The sequence below is a fragment of the Hirundo rustica genome, chromosome 3 (genome assembly GCF_015227805.2).
Source record: "Hirundo rustica isolate bHirRus1 chromosome 3, bHirRus1.pri.v3, whole genome shotgun sequence".
Classification (NCBI taxonomy): Eukaryota; Metazoa; Chordata; class Aves; order Passeriformes; family Hirundinidae; genus Hirundo; species Hirundo rustica.
In genome coordinates, this window is record NC_053452.1 from 23241579 (window position 1) to 23264066 (window position 22488).

Genomic DNA, 22488 nt, shown 5'->3' on the forward strand with positions numbered 1-22488 from the left:
ATGCATGTGAGTTAAAAGGTCTTTGCATGAACTAGGCGTTTCTGGGTTTGGGTGACCAAATTACGTACAAGAACCAAGGCACCTGTTGGAGGATCAGTAGAAGACTAGATTGCAACAACTGATTTTTGCCTTTCGTTGTAGCTCTTGGAATCAGGCATCGGTGTCCTTTATGAAATCCGTCTTACTAGGGGCAGAACTTTCATCACTCATGTTGCCTGTGAAAAGAGGTGATCCCACATTATGTTCTCTCCCTCTAATTGTCCACAGTCCCTAATACTTCCTTTCCCTCTCTTAATTCCTGCGGATGCTGACTGCTTTCCTTAAAAAAGTCAAAGGAGATGTGTCGCTGTCGGACACAAAAGAAAGATGAAAGACTCCAAATGTTTCAAAAGGCAAAGAGTATAGAAGGCTTTATTGTCTAATTCTTATCACCTTTTATAAGGTGTTCCCATACAGACCCAACATGATTGGTGAATAGGAACGACACCTCTCTAATCCCATGGGTGAAACTAGAGAAACAGCAAAACACCACCTGGAGAAAGATTGTTTTGGGAAAGGATAGTTGTTTTGCCAAGATTGTTTTGAGAAGAGGCTTTCTCGAAAACTTTTCCCTTGGGAAACAGTTAGCACTGCTAGCAGGCTAAAATATCTTCAGACTTAGAAATGTCAGGCCCACAAGATGCAAGAACCTATCTTCCACAGACTGCGTATTTTGATCCATGATTTATCAGAAGTGAGGGTATTTCAGGGAAGTATCTCACAGTCATATTCTGGGAATGTTAATTTCTGAGGGAGGCCTGAAGTAATTTTTCTCCTTTAATACTTTTCTCTTATATTTCTGTCTGTAGATTATGTTGCTGTTTATGTCTGTTCCTATTTAAAAAACAGATTAATATATTTTCCTCTGCCTTAAATAGTCTTAGAGCTTTTTGGCACAATTTCCCATCTTTACCAGCTCAGGATTGTAGGATATAAACTCCAGAGCCAAATTTCAGTTTCTTGAATCATTCAATCTAATAAGTATTTCTGGCATGTCTCTGCAGGGGATGTTTGCCATCATTTGTCTTGGTTTTCTTTATTCTGGTAAAATAATGTCCTCTGTTTTGCTGTATTAGGTAAATGGAAATTCACAACAGTAGAGTCAAAGAGAATCCTCTTGCTTCTCTTTATGAAGAAATGTCTACCTCTGAGCTTTTTAGGGAAAAAAAATCCAGATTTTCAGGGACTGGGAGGATGAGGAACCGCCTGCTCTAGGAGAAATTCTGGTTCAAGACCATCTAAGGAACCTGAAGGTGCACAAGTCCAAGGGAGCTGGTGAGATGCATCTGCACACCCTGAAGGAAGTGGTTAAGCACTATCCATCATGCTCGAGAAGTTGTAGCAGTCCAATCAAGTTCCCACTGGCTGGAAAAGGGGAAACATAACCCCAGTTTAAAAAAAGGAAGATCCAGGGAGCTACAGGCCAGTCTGCCCAACCTCTGTGCACGACTAGATCATGGAGCAGATCCTCCTGGAAGCTGTGCTAAAGCACATGAAGAAGAAGATGATCTGCAACATGGCTGCACTAAGGGCAAATTGTGCCTGAAAGTCTGGGATCCTCTGCTATGCAGACAGGCTGAAAGGGCTGGGTTTGTTCTGCCTGGAGAGGAGAAGGCTCTGGCTCTCACACTCTAGCACCTAAAGGGGGGCTACAAGGCAGCTGGAGAGGGGCATTGTACTGGAGCAGGCAGTGATAGGACCAGCTGGAATGGCTTTAAACTCGAGTGCTCTGTTCAGTAAAGGAGGCTGTAGCGAGGTGGGGCTGGGTCTCTGCTGCTGTGCCTACACTGAGAGAGCAAGGGGGAATGGTCTTAAAAACAGGGAGATTCAGGTTAAATATTAGAAAAAACCTTTGCTGTTAGGGTGGTCAGGCATTGGAATATGTTGCCCAGGGAGGTGATGGAGTGACCATCCCTGGAGGTGTTCGTGAGGTGTGTGGATCTGGCACTGGCTGATGTGGTTTTGAGGTTACGGTGGTGGTGCTGGGCGGACCGGATGATCCGGAAGCTCTCGTCCAACCTTGAGGACTCTATGATTCCGTGAAAGAAGATAGCATCAGATCAGCTATTAGGAAGATGTTCTTTACAGTGAGGGTGGTGAGATGCTGGAGATAATGTGAGGCTGCCCAGAGAAGCTGTGGGTGGAACACTTCCCATCCCTGGAAGTGTCCAAGGTCAGGCTGGGTGGGGCTCTGAGCAACCTGGTGTAGTGGGAAGTGTCCCTGCCCAAGGCATGGGGATTGGAACTAGATCTTTAAGGTCCCTTCCAATCCAAACCGTTCCTTGGTTCTATGAACCAACTGTTTACTGATCAAAATCTATGATTTGGGCTCTCTAGCTCTGTGTAACCACCTAAAAACTTACAGTCAAGAGAAAGATTCAGATACACACTAGAAAGAAAATGCCACCTTCTTCTGCGAGATGAACTGAACCACAGATGCTCCAATTAAAGCCCAGATCGATCAGAACTTTTTTGAAAGGCTGAAGGACAAACTTTGCTTTGGTTTGTTTCTTAACAGGTTGATGAGAGATGAGGTAATAGGAAGTTTTCTGTCTTTTCCAAGGCTGAAGAAGCAGAGCTTGAGCTCAATGGGAGGCCTTGCATTACAAGGGTTTGTTCACCCAGGTCCAGTGGGAACAGTGATGTGGCAGCTAGAGTTAACTGAAAACTAAAACTGGTATTGTAAAACAATAGCAATAGAGTTTTAGTGCCAGAAATTTGAAACAGACTCCTTTGCTAATTACTTTTTTATGAGACTTTTTTTCCTATTTAAAAACAACACAGTTTTCACTCTCAGTTATGAAACGTTCTACTGAATGAGAATGTGTGGAATACTATAGATCTCCCAACAAGCCTCATGGGCTGGGCTTCCTGTCCATTTAAATGGGAAAACTACCTTGTGATCGAATCCTTGTTTGTCACTCATAAATTGGGAATTGAAGCAACTCTTTGTGTCACCGAGACACACAAAGCAATCACAGGCAGACAAGAGATTTTCGCAGAGGTTCTTCCGATCTCAGCTCCCAGCTGAGAGAGCGGAGAGAAGCGAGCCCCTTTGTTTATTTCTTACTTTTTATACATTTGTGGGTCTAGCAGAAGATTGGCTTTTTGGGGTTTCTACCCCTCAGTCTCAGTGGCCAGACCAATTGTCAGTTACAATTGTTTTCAGGTTAGAAATATGCAAACAAAAGACAGAGAATGAAAAACAAAGGATTTGTTTATATTACTTCTGTGGGAAAGGTAGAAAACTGCTCTGATATTCTACAGTAACTAAAAGATCTGACTCCATTTATGAAAATCAAAAGGCTAATAAAGAAATTCAGAAAAACCAGGGTAACATCTTTGTGCCATGTCTGGTTTTTTTTTTCTGGACAGGATTTTAGCACTTCAAAGAATGACCCATTACTTCGTACTTGTCTGCTGTTTGGTGACATAAGAAAGCAACAAATTTATGTGTGGTTTCTAAGCAGTGTTATTACAATGAAGACTGAGACAAGCTCAACAATGACTTATACCATTGTGTAAGTTTCTCTTTGCGTGTTAATTATTCCTAAAAGAGGAACATGTGATAAAATGCAATAACTCCAGCTAATTCAGCCCTCAGCAAGCATGCAAACAAGTGTACTGGAGATGCGTAAGAGGAAGAAGTGAGGGAAGATGACCTATATCTTTGGGGAGAATGGTTAAATCTTAAACTCTTCTGTTAGTTATCTGTGTCACCACAGGCTGGACATTAGGTGCTTTTTAAATAAAGAAGTCATCCTTCCTGCAGAACCTGTGGAGCACGTGCTGAGGGCAGCACCACTCGGAAGCGTGGCTGAGTTTGGAGGGACTGGTTACACGCTAGGCTGAGCTGGGAGTCTTGGGAGCTGCAGGAAAGAGAATTGGTTGAGAGATGTGCAGGTGGTTTGTGTTTTGAGTAGGGAGGTAGGGGCCCAGAGTAGGAGGGGAGGCTACCACAGAGCTAGGGCTGAAAAAGAGCCAGAGAGCTAAAACTGTTGTTTTCTAATTTCTCTTACCCTTTACTGTAAGACTTCCAAGTTTTGCTTATCCAGAAAGACAGAATGCAAAAGAAATGTTCTATTTCCCTCTTGGCCTTCATCTTTCTCTGCCAGAACAGTTTTTATGACACTGTTGGGATAAGACAGAATTTGTTTTTCAGCTTCAACCTGTAGTTTACCTGTGGAGGAGGGTATACACACACACACACACACACACACACACACACACACACACGTGTGTATATATATATGTGTGTGTGTATGTATGTATGTGTGTGTATATATATATGTAAAATAGAGAGTTTGAAAGGGAAAAACTTCCAGCCCACCGTCACAATGCATGTTATTGTGGCTGCTATTGCCATGGATATCATTGCTCTTTGTCATCAGGCAGATTATAAGCCTGTACATGTTAAATTTGTGCAGGTCACTCTGCTCAGCACCTATCTGTGGGCAGTTTGTTGTTTTAGGTTGTTTCTCATCTCACATACTCTGAAGAATAACCACTGAAGTCGATGATTTACATCTCTTGGAGACCAGCATTGCAGTTTGTACCACTATTTAGACACTGTTGAATGTGATCCATGCAGTTTTTGGAGATGCATATTCCTACCCTGCTTCTGAATTTAGCTCACTGCACTCTTACCAAGTAGAAGTCTGGAAGGGACAAAAAGAGACCTCCCTCTGAAATTTAATCCAGATCACACATGTGGTGTGGTACAGAACAAGAACCACAGTCCTCTGCCAGCCCTAGATCTTATAAAATCTAAACACACCAATAATCACTGAGGTTATTTTTAAATGTTTAACACGACTCTCCAAGGCACATACACATTTAACATCTGTATCTCCTTAAAGAGTTATTTATTTTAATATATCACAGCTCTGGCAGTAATTTCGTGTTAATTGCTCAGAACAGGCTGAACTTTGGAGGGTTATAAATTTCAGCATGACATGTACTGTGGGTTTGATTCTGTGATTTTTTTTCTTTTCCAAATTTACATATACTGAATAGCCAACTAACCTGACATCATTGGGAGCTCAGGATGGTTGGTGTCTGTCCATTTCACTCCACAAGTGTGGATTTATGGCCATGAGTCATAGAAGTAGAATTACCTTTTCATGAGGTTAGCGTGATCTGTCTTTCCATATAAGAAGCCTCTACGGTAATGTTGATCATGTTACTAGGGTGATGTAAAAACATTAACCAAGTGTTTCACACAGAATTCATTTTAAAGGAAACTGGGCATTAACTTCTGTTCCCTTACTAATGCATACGCTTATCCATACCTAGAAATACTCTTTAGTGCTTGAATTTTAATCCAAGCACTAAAGCACCTTAGTGGCACTTAAATCCCCAAAAGGATTTAAACTATAATTCCAATTCTCTGCCTCCTAACCCCAAATGTCCGTTCTGTTCCTGCCCATGCACAAACATCAGGATTCACCCCTTGCATTTTCATCCTGCGTGGCTGCACACACCCGTAGCTCTAGCAATGTCCTCCGAGCGGGACTCTGCCTGCCTGTCTGACCATCAGGATCTAACTTGGCTTTCATTTTGACCACATGCACATTTCAGGAAGCCATGGAATGGTTTGGATTGGAAGGGACATTTGAGACCACCTAGTTCCAGTCCCCCTGCCATGGGCAGGGATATCTTCCACTTGACCAGGTTGCTGAAGGACTTGGCCAGCCTGGCCATGAACACTTTCTGGGAGGGGCATGGAGCTGTGCCACGGGAGCTGTGTGTTTATTTACAAGCCTTTCTTAAAAAATTCACACTCCAATGGTTTTTCCACAATGACCCTGTGGATGATACACGCTGGTCTGGGAGCTGTGAGTGTTGAAATATCTTTAAAACTCAAGGTTCTCTATCAACTCTAGCAGGGTTTTTTCCCTGGTAGGATGTCTTGTCCAGCCCCTGCATTCATACCCTTCTTCCATTTGCGTGCAGAGGAGTAGTACATTAATGCTTTGCTACTTAAGGAGCAGTCTGGAATGCCAGACATAGCTGGATAGCCTCTCAGCAGCTACAACACTGATTAAATGTCTGTGAGCAGCAGAACCAGAGGCTTGGCAAAGAGAATAGAACCCTACAGTGCATTCAGCGCCTGTGAATATCTAAGGTGAAGGGCTCAGTTGGGAAAGAATTTAATTTTCAATTTTTTTCTGCTTTTGCTTGTGACAGGTTGCCTTTCAGAGGGAATCCATTTCCCATATTTGCATTGCTGTTTCCAAGCAAGTGGAGCCCAGAATGATCTTTCCTGTACTTTAGGAAATTGTTAAACAACAATTGTGAATGCTGGTGGGGGACTATGCAAGCAATTTGGATAATGAGACAATGAAATATATCTTAAAGTACCTGGAAAAAACCCACCAATCTCTAAATGGCTTTAAATGCTATATTTTTGGGAAGAGATAGAAAATGGTCCTCTGTCTATGTTCTGCATCCTTTTCTCTGATGCACTTAATGCTGTCCATGGACATTGTACTAGGTTTGTGTGGCCAGGTTTTGGTAGCATTTCCTCCTTTTGAATAAGTGTTTGTGCAATTTAATATTTGCTTCAGCTTCCTGTAGAATAGTTTCCCTTCTCCTAAGGAGAGCTATTCTGCTGTGTGCTATAAACCAGTTTTGTAACATTCTGTTCATTTGAGTATCAACTCCTAGAAAGACGGGAAGTGTCAGTGCACAGAAGGTAGGAGGGAAAAAATGTTTTGAAGAAACTCAGATAAAAGTAGCAACAGATAAACAGGGCACTTCTCAGTGCTTTTTGCTAGATGCAGAGAAGCATGGTATTACTCGAAAAGTGGGTAATTTTTTTAAAATGAGTATCTCCTTCCTTTTGTTACTAATTTTGATGGTTTCCTTCTTTGAGCCCAATATTGGTAAACCCTTCAGAATCAGCAGAGATAACTGGTTTCTCTAACTACCCTTTCCTCTGTCCATAGATAGTTTTACTGCTAACAGGGAAATGTGCTGTGGCCAAGCTCGGACACTCAAATGAAGACACCTGACACACGCCCACGTACAAACAAACAAAGCAGAACATTTGATTCTAAACATGAAATGGGAACAGTCTAATGTACTAAATCTATTTTATTTTCTATTGGCTTCTGAAATTAGTATACACAAGTAATTTTTCTAAGTCTTTTTTTACAGTCATGAGGAATGAGGGTCTCACACCATCAGATGTGGGCTTGGAGAATGTGTGATAAACCCATGGGGGTTAGCTACAAATGTGGGAGTTACAAGCCCTGTGTGATGCAGTTTCGATGGTTGCACTAGAATAAAATAAGAGGGGAAATTCTCACCATGCCAGCATCAGAGGGCTGTGCTTCTCCAAGCCAGGTGAGAAAGGATCCCTGGTTTTAGCCAATGAAAGGTAGCTGCACTTCATTCAGCCAAGGGATTATTGTACACTTACTTGTTCTCAGCTAATTCCTGTTCTCACCTCTCAACCAAGCAATTTTCAATGGATTGAGAGTTTGGACTGTGGTAGTGGTTTGGATGACAGCATCCGAGGCACACATGCTCTTCTCTCACAGAAAAGTGTCTTCTGGGTGTCCAGGAGAACTCTGACTGAACTCTTTTCGTTCTACACATGGGCAATTCTGCACGTAAAAGAAATCCTTTGGAAGCAGGAAAATTGGCCAAATGTACATTTTTCCACTTAGGTTACAAAATAGCCTGTAACTGTACTGTAACCTGGGTAACTGTTCTATTTGTTTTATACAGAGGATTCTTTTATCTTTTAAAGCAAATTTGATTCATAGGTTGTTTGCATTTGTGGTGTCCGTATTGCTGTTGAAGATAGAAAGTGTAGAACATAAAAACAACAAAAAAAACCCCACCCAAATTCCCACACTCAAACAAACAAAAAAAGAATAATAAAAGAAAACAAACAACTTCCCCCAACACTAACCAAAAAGACCCCAAAACACTGTAAGTTCTCCTGGAGTTGAGTAGAGTACCATTAATTACTGGTGGTTTGGATGGTTTCACGTGGCAATAAAATTTCCTTTTCTGTTTAGGAACTTTCTAGTGACTTAACACAATTTGTGAATCTTCATAAGGCTTGTTCAAAAGACCCAGCCTTCAAAAGTAAGGGATTTTATTTCACTGGGGGTGAAGCAAGGGTAGAAAGAATGATAATGGCTATTATCCTCGTCTTTCAGATGGAGGAATTGAGGCGTTGGGTAACTTGTGTATCACATAGCATGGCAGGAATTAAAATCTGATAATTAGATGTGTAATGACTCTTTTACACCACAGAAAATCTTGGAGTAGCTGACAGACTCTAAAAGCTCCAAATGTGATTGAGGATGATGTCCCCCATTGCAGGGGACATTCAGGAGACGGCACTTAGGGCAGGAGCCTGTCAGAGGGAAGCTGAGGGAATAGAGTGGCTAAAGGAATGGAAAAGAATACGAAATCACCCTTCAGATGTATTAGTAATAATTCATTTGCTAGAAATCCCAGTGAGAACTGATGATCAGGGTACAAAGGGAGCACTCAGAGTGCTGAGGAGCTGAAGAAATAGAGATCATTCCCCAGTCAGAACCCTCTCCAGAACAGGGCAAAGGGAAGAAAACAAGCAGAGGATCTGTCTGAAACTGAAGTGACTATAGGTTGAGTTTTTGAGAAGAATCAGCACTAACCAAGTGAGTTTTCAGTAAAAGGAAATGAAAAGTAAAAGGAAAACAAAATGGAAAAATAAATTGCTGAAATTTAAAAAAAAAAAAAAAAAAAAAAAAAAAAAAAAAAAAAAAAGAAAGAAAAAAGGCATAACACTCTTCACTGTCACTCTGGCTTAATTTTTGTTGGTATCTGAGGACTGGAGTGGGGCAAATATGTCACCAAACTTTATGAAAGGTTCCAGGAGAATCCAAGGAGCTATAGGCCTGTAATCTGAATAGGCAAGTTAATGGGAATTAAGATAAAGGAACTATCAATTACTAGGTACCTAAATAAATACTTGAAGAGAGTCAGGAATGATTTTAAAACATTTAGTTGAGGCTTAAAGGCACAGCTGGAGTTCTTGGAAAGGGTTGGCAGATATGTGGATCAGGGAGATTCAGTCAGTGCATTTTATGACACCTCTAAAGAGGCTTCAGTAAATTCATTCAACAAATAATTATGTCAAAAAGCAGAATAAATAGAGAAAATGCGTATGTGTGATTAAAAGGTAGAAAAGAGACCAAAACTGAGCAATGAACTCTCCCATGAGGGGCAGGTCACCCGGTGACGTTCCACAGGAAACCTTACTGAGACCTGCACAGCTCAACACTTTCATAAATGATCTGGTAAGAGCGTGAGTAATGTAGCAGGAAGGTTGATGATGGTACAGCTCTACTCAGGACAGACGGGAGAAAGGCAGTTTCAGAAGACTGGAAGCAAGACTTTATATTTACGTTTTATAAATAGAAATTCAACGCAAGTAAACATGAGGTAGTGTGTATGGGAAAATCAGTCCTAGCATCATGTATGAAGAGTTGGGCTCGAGGTTTGTCATTGCTGCTCAGGAAGGAGTTTTGGGGATTATGATAGATTGTTGCATTGCGTGAGACTTGATGCTGGGCAGTCATCAAAACTGCAATCCTAATTTCTGGAGTTCTTAGGAAAGGGACAATGAACATCGAGATTCTTCTGTATCAATCCATGGCTTGACCACAACTTGAATACTACATGTAGTTAGAGGGTGGTTTTTTATGTTAAAGGGTGAGAAAAGGGTCAGGGAAAGAGTTTCTTTTATCTTAGGAAAAGTCACCATTTTCCCAGGAAAAAAAAAAAAATGGGTGAGCGGAATAATCAAGGATGTAAAATCGCTGCCAAAAAACCCCACAAACAAACTAACAAACAAAAAACCCCAAACAAGCCAACAAACACCAAAGAAAAAGGAAAAAAAAAAAGACTGCTTAGGGTAGGACACGCAGAGTTACTGGGAGCAGCGTCAAACAAAAAGGAATTGTATTCTTCTTCTAAGCGGTGATAGCCCAATGGAACTTGCTGCCAGAAGTTACCGCAGACGCTGGTACCGTGGATGAGAAACGGGTGGAAACATTTGCCAGAAAGCTTTGTGGAAGGGTACTACCTAAAGAATTCATGGAAAGCTCGCGTTGACTCACCAGCTGAAAATAGTTGGTGTGGGAAAGCACCCAGGGGAAGCGTACTCACGCCGTTCTTCTTGCTCCTCGGACAGCTGCTTTTGATGGGGGCTGGAGGAGGAGGAGGGCCGGGCTGCGGGAGCCGCGGGGCCGGAACGCAGGCAGCTACGTGCCGCGCTGACCGCGGGAACGGAACGGGACCCGGGCTGCCTCCGCGGGAGCCGCCCCCGATGCCGGCGGCAGCCCGAGCTCCTGCCGCACGGAGAGCCCGTGCCGCCGCTGGCACGGACCGGCCCGCGCTGGGAGCCTGGCTGTCAGCGCCGGGATGTTCCCAGCACGGAGCTGGCTTTTATAAGACATCGCCGTTCCGCGCCGCTCTTTGCTGCGCGGGGCTGAGCGGGCAGGGTCGTGCGCCGATTGTTTCCGCGGGGTCTACAAATGCAAACACGCTAAATGCTCCGGGGAGGTCAAGTATGCCAGCTTTAACTCTCTCAGCGTGTTCCCATTTTCTATTTATTCATTTCACAGATCTAATAATTTTTTCCGGGTGTCGGCTCTGGTACGCTGACATTGGGGTCTGAAAACCATTAGGCTGGGGGGGTTTGTGGTTAATGGATCACTGTCAGCAATAGTAAATATTTGCAGCCACAACTGATGCTGTATTAAGAATAGATTCCAGTGCATTCTCTTTTTAACTGTGACGGCTTTGAAGATCTAATAGCGCTGAAAATTAGCGAATAACTATTTTTATCCCTAGAGTCAGCAGTTCTGACTCAGAGCGTCCATTAAGGAAATGAATTTTAAACAACAGGATCCTTAAAAAATATTGTCACTCATTATCTTAACTCCACTTATAAAGGAATGGCATCTATTAGAGAAACTAAAATATTCTCTCGGTGTAATTACAAACTAACGAAGACTGATAGAAAGCAATTATGTTAATTAATATCGTTGCGCGTTTAACCTCGGGGTGATTCTCAGGGCCTCCAGCTGGGGGCACTGGGCAAACATGGGAACCTGAAATGCCAGCGTGGGTGAGCTCCGCACCGGCACCAGAGCCGCGCTGCGGGGAAGGAGCCCGGGAAACCAAAACCGCCCGGGAAAATGCGTGTGAGATACACTCACCGTCCTGGATTTGAGAATTTCCTAAGGCGAAGTAGAATTTATTCTCAAAACTCTTTTGTTAGAGATAAACAATTATACGCTTTTCTTTTCATTGCTCGTAAATCATCCAGTTTCTTTAGCAAAACTATTCCTTTAATCAGTTACTTCGCGCGCTAATGGGCCGAGGTAGAAAAGCCGTTGTGAATTTAAGCTTGTTGCCAGTCAGTTCCATTAAACATTTCCAGCTTTGTATAAATCATTGTTTCTACCGACCTTTAATATTATTATTAATTTATTAATATTATAAAGGCATTCATTTATTTCAGGGAAAGAGCTAGAAAAGGAATAGAAGATGCTCTCCTTGTCAAAGTACAGTGTGAAGCCCAGCATGCTTTGAGGTCTACATGGGCCTGGAAACAGAGATTTAACATCTGGAACAAGACCTGAGGAGAAGGTATGGCATGTAATTGCTCAAGGAATACCGACCATGCTATTAGGAATATGTCAGAGACCAATGGTGGTTCCATGCTCTCAACTCACACCATTAAAAAAATCAATTACAAAATACCAGTTCAGGAAATTGTAGCCCTAATTCTGTTGATAAGGGTTTCTAAACCAGGCTAGGCAGATAATTTTATGTTTGCCAATTTAGTGTTGAACTGGGCATTCAAAAGCAAAGTCTGACAGCAGCTATAGGACAATTCACAAAAGGCTGAATGTATTTATGGGGACTGCACAACTGCAAATGGATGGGCCAATAAGGAACATTTCCAAGCTCAGAGTAGCCTAGGTCTTCCTTGCAGATGATATTTTTAACTGGATTTTGCAATAGAGCAATGGATTTCCTGATCCCTGGAGCTCCTGGCCTTCTATCTGGCCTCTGTATTACAAGTTATGACTGCTTGCAATGGATTGGAGCCAGAAGTTTTTGTCCACATCACCGGCTGTCAAAACACAGGGACTTCTGTCTGGGTGTGTAGATACTCAGTTTTGGAAAAGCAGGAGGGAACATTTTGTTCATCTTCCCTCATGTTTCTCCCCAGACACACCAATACACGGACACAGAGAAAAAACCCAAAGCCCTAATTGTGCCATACTTCCTTAGTGTCTTCCATGTAGTTATAGAAAGCAATCTAGAAATATTAAGGCTTCACGGTGGCAAAAGCATTGAACTCGTTAGGGAATCAGAAAGTTGAAGTAACTATCAGCTGGTTGGTTGTGAGGTTAGGAAAGGTTTAGGAGTTCTATTTTCCAGTCCTTAATCTAAGCTCTAGGCCACAGATAAAAAGTTAGCCTGGAATTCACGACCAACCTTGCAATAACGAGACGTTTTTTATATCTTGACAAGCAGTGAACAGTACCTGTTTCACTTTATAAGATGCTTACAGCTGCAAACCTGTAAGGAGTGTTTGCTTTTTAATATCTCAGTGTTGGTTTAAGAGAATGAAGTTGCTCTTGGACCTTGTGACGTAGAATGAATTAAATGACACATGGATAAATATATATTAATTCTTTTTTATTAAAGTATCAAAACAAACTTGAGAATAGAAAACAAACTGCTTTTTAATGCATTTTAAGGGTTCTCCTGAATAAAGTATACTTTGAGAAAACTCATGCAACATACCATTCCTGTGTAGCTGTCCAAACACTCTTTTCCTGGGCACAGTCAAGTGACCCTGAGTACCATCCTTTCCAGAGCGGTGTGCAGGAGCACGCACACACACACACACACATACAAAAGCAGTACAGAGCAGCTGTGGCTGCACAGGTAAGGAAACAAAAATAGATTCTCTTCTGACAATAGTAGTGGTACCGTATGAACATTTGGCATGCCGAGTAAATAAGATCAAGCAACAAAAGCATGACGCCTGCGTCACCGGCGATACGGTTAAAAGCAACCACACGAATTCCCTAAGGGAGACACGTGAATTCTGTCATTACAGTCTCTGTGGTAACACCTCATAACCAATAATGAGACAAACAGCCTTGTCTGCTGGTATTTGAGAGGCAAAAAGCAAAGCCAAAGGTGCGCGATACCGGGGTGATGCCTTGGTTTTGTACTTCCACATTACAGAAGTCAAATAATGCACATTGTTTGACAAGTTTGTTGTATACACTCCATGTATGTCTGTTGTCTGGTAAACAGCTGGCCCAATTACATGCAGAACTCACCCTTTAAGCCAGAGAAGTTGCCACAGAGGCTCCAAACTCTGCTTACAGGACATGAAAAAAACTCTCACTGAAGTCAATGGAACCTCCTTCCAATATACAGGAAGATCATGGATTCTTAAGACAGAATTGGACCTAGAATGTCATCTTTGAAATACATTCACTTTTCAGACACATGAAGTGCATCCCTTTAACATGTGATATAGGACATTACAATATATCCAGATCTCAGGAAATGGTAATAAGTAGTTCTGTTGCAGAATATAACAATCATAAGAGGACCAGGGACAATATGTGATGGTCTCATGCGAGACTTGCAGGGCAAGAAGCTCATGGCTGAGGTATCTTCAAGTTTAGCCTTTAGAACAAACACACAATTTCAACACTGCGGAAGTGGTGTAAAATATTATGCACTGTAAGCTCCACTGGTATTCTGCTTTGGATAAATTGTCACATTGGACAGTCAGACACAACTGATGGAGACACAGAATTTTGGAAGGTACAATATCTGCACCCAATCATTTAAGACACTCAGTGCCTCATCTTCAAAAAAGATGAAAGATAAGTGATTTAAATAGCGGTGTCTCAAATACAACTGGTGAAGTTTAGGAATATATAATATTAAACACCAAGAGATAAAAGTAAAAAGACAGGGAAACACTTGTGTTTTCAGTTTTATCTTGCTCGCAGTATTTATTAGCTCTACTCATTATGATATTAGTGATAAATAAGGATAATATTTTCTTTTACAAAAAATTGTAAGGGTATATTTTATAGAAATAAACAATCTGAGAATTTCACAGAAACATCAGAATTTCAACACTCATAGCTCCCACTGTTTTGTCCAGCAGCTCTTCTACCAGTTCGAAAACATCCAAGGTTAGTATTTAATAAAAAATAAAACGATTATTCACTACATCAAGACCCTTGCCTCCTTTAGATTCTAAGTAACACTTTTGATCGACTGTAGTTGCCACTCAAATGTAAAACAAAAGTAGCTACATTCATAATTTTTTTCCCTCCGAGTCACCTGGCAAAAGGAAGCAATCCTGGCCAGGATGGAAAAAGCTTTGCCAAGCTCTTATGCCTGTAAGAGCTGCCTGCATGAGCAGACCCACTGAAATCCATGGAACCTTTTCTGTGACTGAGGGGTAATAGCATGAATTAAGGCTTGTAGGATTAGATCCTAGATGAATTAAAAAAAATTTTTTTTTCCAAGATTCAGGAATCTGGGATTCACTCCTGTAATTCTTTACTTGAGCAAGACCTCTATCAATACCCCTGCACAGTTAGTTTCCTCTTTCCAATTCAGTGGGTTCAATTCACCAAGTCAGTAAGTGATGGTACGAGTCGCTCTTCAGCAATTCAAGGAAAAATTGTAGTCCCCAAGGGGTAGTATCAGGGGTGATAGCTCATAAAATACAAGCTAGGCTACATAGATGCTTTGCAAGAAACATTTCTTTGTCACACTTACTAGACCCTTCAAATTCTGCCACTGAGATGAGTCACAGAAAAAACCCACACGAGCATGAAAAAAATGACAAAGCTTAGTTGGAACTACAGGGGTTTTTTCTTGTGTGTGTGTGTGTTAGGTTAGAATGCAACATTACACATCAGTACATTCTGCCAGAAACCATCCTCCTGGAAATTCAGAAATACTCAGTCTTCTTTCCCTACCACCAACAAGGAAGAGTAGTGTCCATCCAGCACAGCTGTCTGTACCACGTGCCTCGCTGGAAGTCAGAGTGTTCTAGCACAAACCTCGCGAGTGCAGATACTGTATACTAGCGGAGAGCTAAAACTTCGGAAGCTGTTGTCTGTAGCTCCTAGGAACAGCAAGTATGACAGGTGCAAACCCTACATTGGAGGCAGAAGGCTCTTCAATTTGATTGAGACCAGATCTTCCAAGGGCAAGAATCGCTGTCAAGCCAAAATGATTCTTTCCACTTATGAAAGCAATCTGCCCTTCCTAAAGGCTCTTGACTAATAGAATCCTACACATTATGTCAGACTCCCCCACGGATTCTGGTAGCTGTTAAAAACATTATAAATATTTCCACGTTTGCCGTATCACTTAACCTTGCAATGTGCCTTCTTTGATCTGTTGAATAAAAAGATTTCTTTCATCTTCAGGTGTCCTTCCGTTCTGTGCACGCACTATACACGTGGGCCTGTGCAGATTTAGCATGTATATCAAATGCTGCTTCTCATTCTTCAGCTCCTCGATCTGGGCTTTCAGTTCCGCGTTGATCGTTTCCAGCTTCTCCGATTCCTAGCACAAAGCACAGACACAACTTTTACACTGACAAGTTCAGGGTTTTTCTTACAGTTGTGGTCTTTTATTGGTGGGAAAGCCTATGGCTGGCAGAGGAAGGAATCACATGTACCCAGCTTGCTGTAATGATGGACATTCCCCAGGCAGTAATGGCCTGAAAGCCAGATTGAGAGTTACCTCCTTTGGCCTCTGGAGAATGTAATGGGAGTTGTAAAGTGAAATTCAAACTTGTGTTCACTCACGGTGACAGATACCCAAAGCGTTATTGCTATCTTCTGCAAAATTATTCAGACCTTTTTGGGGTCAAAATTTGACCCCAAATGATCTACTGCTGCTTCTTAACTCCCTGGAACATCAGGTCACATATTTATAAACCCATGTTAAGCTAGCAAAGTACAAATGTAGCTTTTTTCCCCTGCCCCTAGATAGAGGAATGTACAGACCTGTATATCTAGATACAGGTCTGATGCTACTGAAATAGAGTTTTATACCACAGCACAGGAGGTGAAGATCTGACTGGGCTCCTAGGACAGAGAATTCAAGGTTCCACACCACTCTGCTCATAAAGAAGTCAGAAATCACACGTAGGTGCTTGCAGGCTCTCCACAGTGAATATTTTATGAAACATGATTCTACTTCTTTTTGTGTTCGGTGTACACGTTCAAATTAACATTATCCCCGTAGACAAGCCTGGTCACTGAAACAGTAACCTCTTTTCACTCCTACCATGTGTTCACTTTATGCCAGTTTCAACCAGGCTTGGACTTAATATATGGCACGTTTATTTTTCATAACTAATGTTTTAAAAGGTTTACAGAGTCTTGGGTGACATCCTTCTGATTTCCTACTATGACAGTACCCTATGCTCTTTGGATCCTGGCAGGATGACAGATTAAGAACAATTCTAGCTAGTCACTTACTTTTTGCAAACATTCCGTTTTTTCCTTCTTTTTGTTTCGGCACTTTGCTGCAGCGATTTTATTCCTTTCCCTTCTTCTCTTTTTTCTTTCATCCTCTTCAGGAGAAAACTGTCCCACAAAAACAGATACACACAATCCATAAGATGCTATAAACACGAGACCTGTATTTTGGCAAGTTTTGGATTATTAAAATCAACTTGGATAGTGCTGTCAGTGCTCACATCATGAGTTGCATAAAAGTGTGATTCTGACCTTGTTTGCCATGCAGTAGAATGGTAGGAACTTCATTAGAATTGTCAATAAAAACCTGACTGGAGCAGGGTTGTATGCAATCTACATGATGGCTCATTTGAAATCAGTGGTACTCAAAAAACTTACTGAATGTCTCCCCAGGCTCCCACACCTCCATCTCTCCTCCACTTCCCAGGGAGGAAAAGGAGGAGGGGCACAGGGAGCAGAGTGGAGGATGTGTCATGAGGGAGGCAACGAGGAGTGAATTAAAGGCAGCACCAAAAAGAGATTACTAACACACTTCCTTCTGTTTCCTGTGGAAGCTCAGAACAAGGTTTAACGCTTTCCTTAACCAAAGGCATTTCTCCACTTTCAAAGAGTAATGTTTTTCATGGAGAGTATCATCTTTAAGCAAAAACATAATGTGGACAGAGCAGGTCCATGTCTTAACCCCCATGGGTTCTGCTGGACTGTCCTCAGGGAAACAGGACTGCAGCTGTGACTTATTCCAAGTTCAGCCACCACTGGGCAGGGAAACCAGATTAGCACTTGCCCCAGTCACTGCAAAATACTGTCTGTAGTCCATAATGGAAAATAAAATATCCAACTACGAGAAACACCAGAGGGTTTGCCCGAAGCACTCAACAGAGAGCCAAGCAGCTGGCATAAAAGGAAACAAGCATGGCACAGAGGGTCTTCTATATTTAATACAATTACTGATCTCGTGGCAAAAGAGAATTAATCATTCACACCAAAATTCTGTTTAAAGAGCCCTACCTCTGTTTTCATCATTGATGTTTCGACAGGCCTTTCAGAAACGGTCACCGTGTCCAAAGTGGAAGACATCTTGTGGAACTGACGCTTGTTCTGAATGGCAAACCTGAGCTCCTCCTTCACCAGGGGGGTTAAATTTGTGAAATCATCAAACCCCAGTGACCCTGCAGGGGACAAAGTGGGAACAATTGCGGAGGCGCTGACTTCTAATGCAGATAGCTGGCCTGAGTGTTGAACCATCATTTTGCTGAAAGAAAAAAGAGATCATATTGATAGTCTTTCAACAAATTTACAAAGTTATGTCTTTCAAATAATATCTCTCTGAGGTATATTTCATACTGTGAATAATACTGTAGCTCTTGCACTGCTCCAGTCCCCATTCCTAGGCTACCCCAATCTCTCAACAGAGACAAGTAGTTAAGAATTTGGACACTCAAAAAACCTTCAACTTTATGTTAAGTCAAAGTTGGTATTTAAAAGTATGAATATGTATCAACACATGACACAATTTCTAGGTCTTTCTGAAACTTAAGATTTAAAAAAAATGTGTGCAAGTGTGTATACTGTTAGGTTTTAAACTGGTGGTGTGTGGCAAATGAGAATCGAGCGAATAGGAAGAGAAAGAAAATAAGAACAAAAATTAGAAAGCAAGTAAGTAGCACCATTATTTAAAGCATAGATGGAGAGTATCTTCATCTTCAGAGCTGTATCACCAAAAATTCCAGCTTTGAATGGACAGAGCATATCTTGATCTCAGCCACACTTAGCTCAATGAGTTCTACTAGAAGCTGAAACTTGCTAACCACAAGAGGATCTGTCACGAAATTATCACACTCAGTTTTACACACAGTGGTAGATTTGACTATAAACTTCTGAAAAATAGTTAACAATAAGAGCTGGAACAAAGGCAAAAGTCTCTACATGCTCTGTGGCTCCACAGCACAGGCTGAGTTGGAGGGATTGACTCATAAAAAATGTGAAGCCGTTTGTTTCATTCCTTTGCTCTTGTAAAATTCGAAACTGTCCTTATGTGCCCTCTACAAGAGGCTTGAAATTCCTAAATATTTATGGCTGGATCTTCTGCTGATATAAAACAGTGTGATTGAAGAGTCTTTAGGGGAATTAGGCAAATGTAAACCCATGGAGAAACCTCATTTCTAGTCGATTTCTGAAGAAAACAAACCTATCCAACAGTGCTCTCTACTTTTATCTTTTTAGTAAATCTTATTAAATTTTTTAGCCAGTTTTGAAGGGAGAGAGGCCCTATGTGCTTTGTGAAAACTGGTGGCCCCACTGAGGGCGAAAGAGGCAAAACTCAGCAGTCAGTCATCCAGACACAGTGGGCTAGCTGATGCACACATCCCTGCAAGTCACAGCCCATCTCTCGCCCAGCAGAGGTGAGATAAGAGGTCTGGAAGAAAACTGAGCACTTTTTGTGTGTGCTCCAAGGGACAGAAGGTGCAAATCCACGGGAAAACAGATTGTTCCCTTGTCCATAGGGTGACTTGTGTTAAACTGGATTTTACTATGTTGGTCTTCCAGCTATCTTTGGTGTGTAGACTTTTGTTGTTGTTTTTGTTTTGGTTTTTTTAATAGCTGTATGGATAATTACAGAATGTGTTATCTAGCCTGGATTAGAACCACAATAATTACGGAAAAGTCAATTGTAATTAACTTAGTGCAGGTAAGCAGACAGTTGCCTGGGGGTAGCAGTGTGGGTAAGCTTAATTTCCACATGGTCAACCCAGACCTGCACAGCTCCCTGTACGTTACTTCTGGAACCCAGCAAGAAATGTTTGGGGTCATGTGCCCTGACAAGAAGATAGAATTTGCTGAGAGATATCTAAAAATACACTGTAAATCCACACTGGTACAAATGAGAATAGAACCTGGTTGATCGCTAAGTGAGGTAAACATAAAAATCAGAGGGGACTGAATTGTCTGTTACTGGAAAATACCAGGTCCAGCTGCAGTCTTCCTCCTTTCTTCCTCACCCAGTCACCACAGAAGAGCTGAACATTTCCCAGAGTCTCAGGGTGAAATCCTGACCCCAGTGAAATCAAAAGGACTTTTTCTGTTGACCTCAATGGGGCCAGGATTTCACCCGTAGTTATTCAAGATGGGGAAATGATTTGGAACAATTTGTTATTCAGAAAGACCTTGGGAAATTTATGTAATTCTCTTCAGAAAGCCCCTGCTCATGAGTCACATTTAAAGTACTGATACAGTTTAATCCTATAATCTCAGAAAGCTAGCAGTTACTCTTTTTCAGCAAGTCAGAAATGGCCCTATTAATTGCCAGCTGAAGTCCTCCCAGTATAATTTACCATTTACCAACATTCAACCATTCACCTAATTTAAACAGGCTAACTCCAGATGACACTGAACCCCTCACTGCCAGCAGAAATTTCAGTTATTTTCACTGACTCAGTCTCCTTGAATGCTGGTGATGGCTTCATTCAACAAAGTTAATTCTCTATAATTCAATCCAACCAGGAGTCTTAAAGCAACAGTAAAACAGTTTTTCCAGCCCCCCAAAAATTAGTTGGGCTAATAATTTTCAAGCTCTGCTGGTTTATTCAGTTTTTTTGTCAGTTTAGGTGAACTTTTAATTAAGGTCAGCAACAGCACCAGAGGAAACCAAGAATGTGCCTGAGAAATCGTGTTAATTGTGGATTTCTAGTGGTTATTGTTAAGGGTACCACAAACACCGACAAAACTCCTTCAGGCCCTCTCACCCACCTGTCACTAGTGTGATGAAGAGGAGTGGTTGGGTGCCCAGAGCAGGAGAAAGTGTCCTTGACGGTAGGATTTGCCGCTCTCCTCCCCGAACAGCTCATTGCCCTCCCAGTCCTCCTGAAATGCGTCTCTCATTGCTCCAACACTTTTGGGGAGGGAAGGCCCACCAGGGGGCTGAGGCTTCTGTACAGATTTCTGCCGTGGGCTGAGTCCCACTTTGCAGAGCTGTTTGCCGCCGGTTTGCTCTCCTGGGGCTCTTTCCTGGGGCCTCTGAACAGCGCCTGGCAGGGCAGCTCGCAGGCTGCCCTGGGAGCGGCAGGAGCCACCACCGCACAAATGACAGAAATAATCCGCCTCATGTCAAAGCCCCTCAGTAGCTCCCTTGTCATAACAAGGTAGATGCTTTGCCGTTTCTGAGGAACAAATCTGGTTTTAGAAATCTTTTACAAGTAAGAAAATTCGATTTTACTATTAAAAAAAAAAAAAAAAAGAATGCGACAAGTTGCCCTGTCTTGTCCCAGGTTTTGAACAAATTGTCCCTCAGTCTATAAGCCATGCAGGGCACTGTCTCATTTCCTCTGGGTTTTGAAGGCCGGGGAAACAGCGGGAACGAGAGTATCGAGCCTTAGAGCGGGATCCCATCGTGGCTTTTCTGATACGATCTCTGTTTACTTTGTTACACCACGCACATGCTCTGGAGTTTCTGCCACTGGAGGTGCTGAACACTTCTCAGCCCTGCGCTGTTACCGGCACAGCTCGCTCCGGGCTGAGTTAATGCCCCATTACTTTAGCCTTGCTTTTGGAATTCTCGGCAGTTTTACTGTTCATAGCACCCTCCCAATTCAGGTACGTTCAAACAACTCCATTCGTTCGTTCTCCCCTGCTTTTAGATTGTTGTTTTGCAGATGATTCTTTTCACCTACAACGAGCTTTTACATCTCATCTGCCAAGATTTTAAAATCGGAACATGCTTCCTAGCTGTGCACTTCCATTACTCAAGGATACCCTTGTTTAATTTTAATATCGAAAGTGACTACTTTCAGTTTTTTCTTGCTTAACAGCAGATGGCTGACTGGGCTTCTTGGTTTTATTTCTTCATACGAATTCCTTTTCCTCTGGTGCTGATGCAATAAACCCTGATAACCACTGAGGTTAATCTTAAACAGCATTAAGAGCAATTGCAGTTCACAACCTCTGCGCACGCTAGTTGACCTTAAGCTTTCTGACATCCCACATCGCTCCCGAACCATTTTCTGCCGCCTTTCAGCTTCTCGAGCGCTGTTAGTAGGAGGAAAATTGATTTCCAACAGGAAACTCGTTCTCTGGAACAAGCTGGCTGTTGTGTCACGCCTGATTTGCTTAGGCAACACTTCAGCAACTGATCTACTTCACGTCAAGACACCGAGACAGCAAGGAAAGCGAGTATCCCTGGCCGTCCCGAGAAGATCCCCCTCGGTTTACGGGAATATCAGAGAGAACTGCAGGCGCGGCAGTGCGGCTTTCTCACCGCCTGGGCTGTCCCGCCACAGCCGCCCCGTCCCTGTCCCCGCGGTGCCGCCGCCCCAGCTCCGGGCGCGGCCGCGCCGCTCGGGCATCCCGCGGCTCCCGGCTGCCGCTGCCGGTGCCGCGTCCCCTCCGCGGCCGCCACCGCGCGGGTGCCGAGCGGCGCTGCCGGCCCGGGGACGGCCGGGGCTGGGCGCGCTCCCCCCGGCGCTCGCATCTGGCGGCGGCCCGGGCAGGGGGTTCCCCAGATGCGAGCGCCGGCACGGAGCCGGCGCCGCCGGGCGGGCGAGGGGCTCCGGCCGAGCTCGGCGGGGCCGGGGGCTCTCCCGGCGCTCCCGGCCGGCGGCGGCACCGCGGCGCCCCACTTCGCCCGGGGCGGCGAAACTTTTGCGGGCGGCGCGCCGCGGGTCCCCCGGCGGGCATCCGTCCCTCCGCGGCGGGACGGCCTCCCCGGAGCTCGGCCCCTCGTCCCGCCGGCACGGGCGGTCCCGGCCGCTCCTCTCCCGCCTGACCTACCTTCCTCCCGCCTCCGCTCCGCCGGCAGGAGGGAAGGGGCTCCGCAGCCCCGCCGCGCCGCCGTCCGCGCTGCTCCGCCGCCTCCTGCGGGAGAGCGGCTCCCTCGGCTCCC

The 22488-nt window shown here is 43.3% G+C and overlaps 1 protein-coding gene across 1 annotated transcript; it reads right to left on the reverse strand.

Annotated features, from left to right (window-relative positions):
* Positions 1-12837: 12837 nt before the first annotated feature.
* ATF3 (activating transcription factor 3) lies at positions 12838-22488 on the reverse strand. The gene is made up of 4 exons (XM_040060533.2): positions 22377-22488; positions 17622-17865; positions 16614-16721; positions 12838-15690 (listed from the first exon to the last, which is right to left on the reverse strand). The coding sequence occupies exons 2-4, from the start codon at positions 17859-17861 to the stop codon at positions 15493-15495; spliced, it is 546 nt and encodes a 181-aa protein (XP_039916467.1). The 5' UTR covers positions 17862-17865; positions 22377-22488; the 3' UTR covers positions 12838-15492.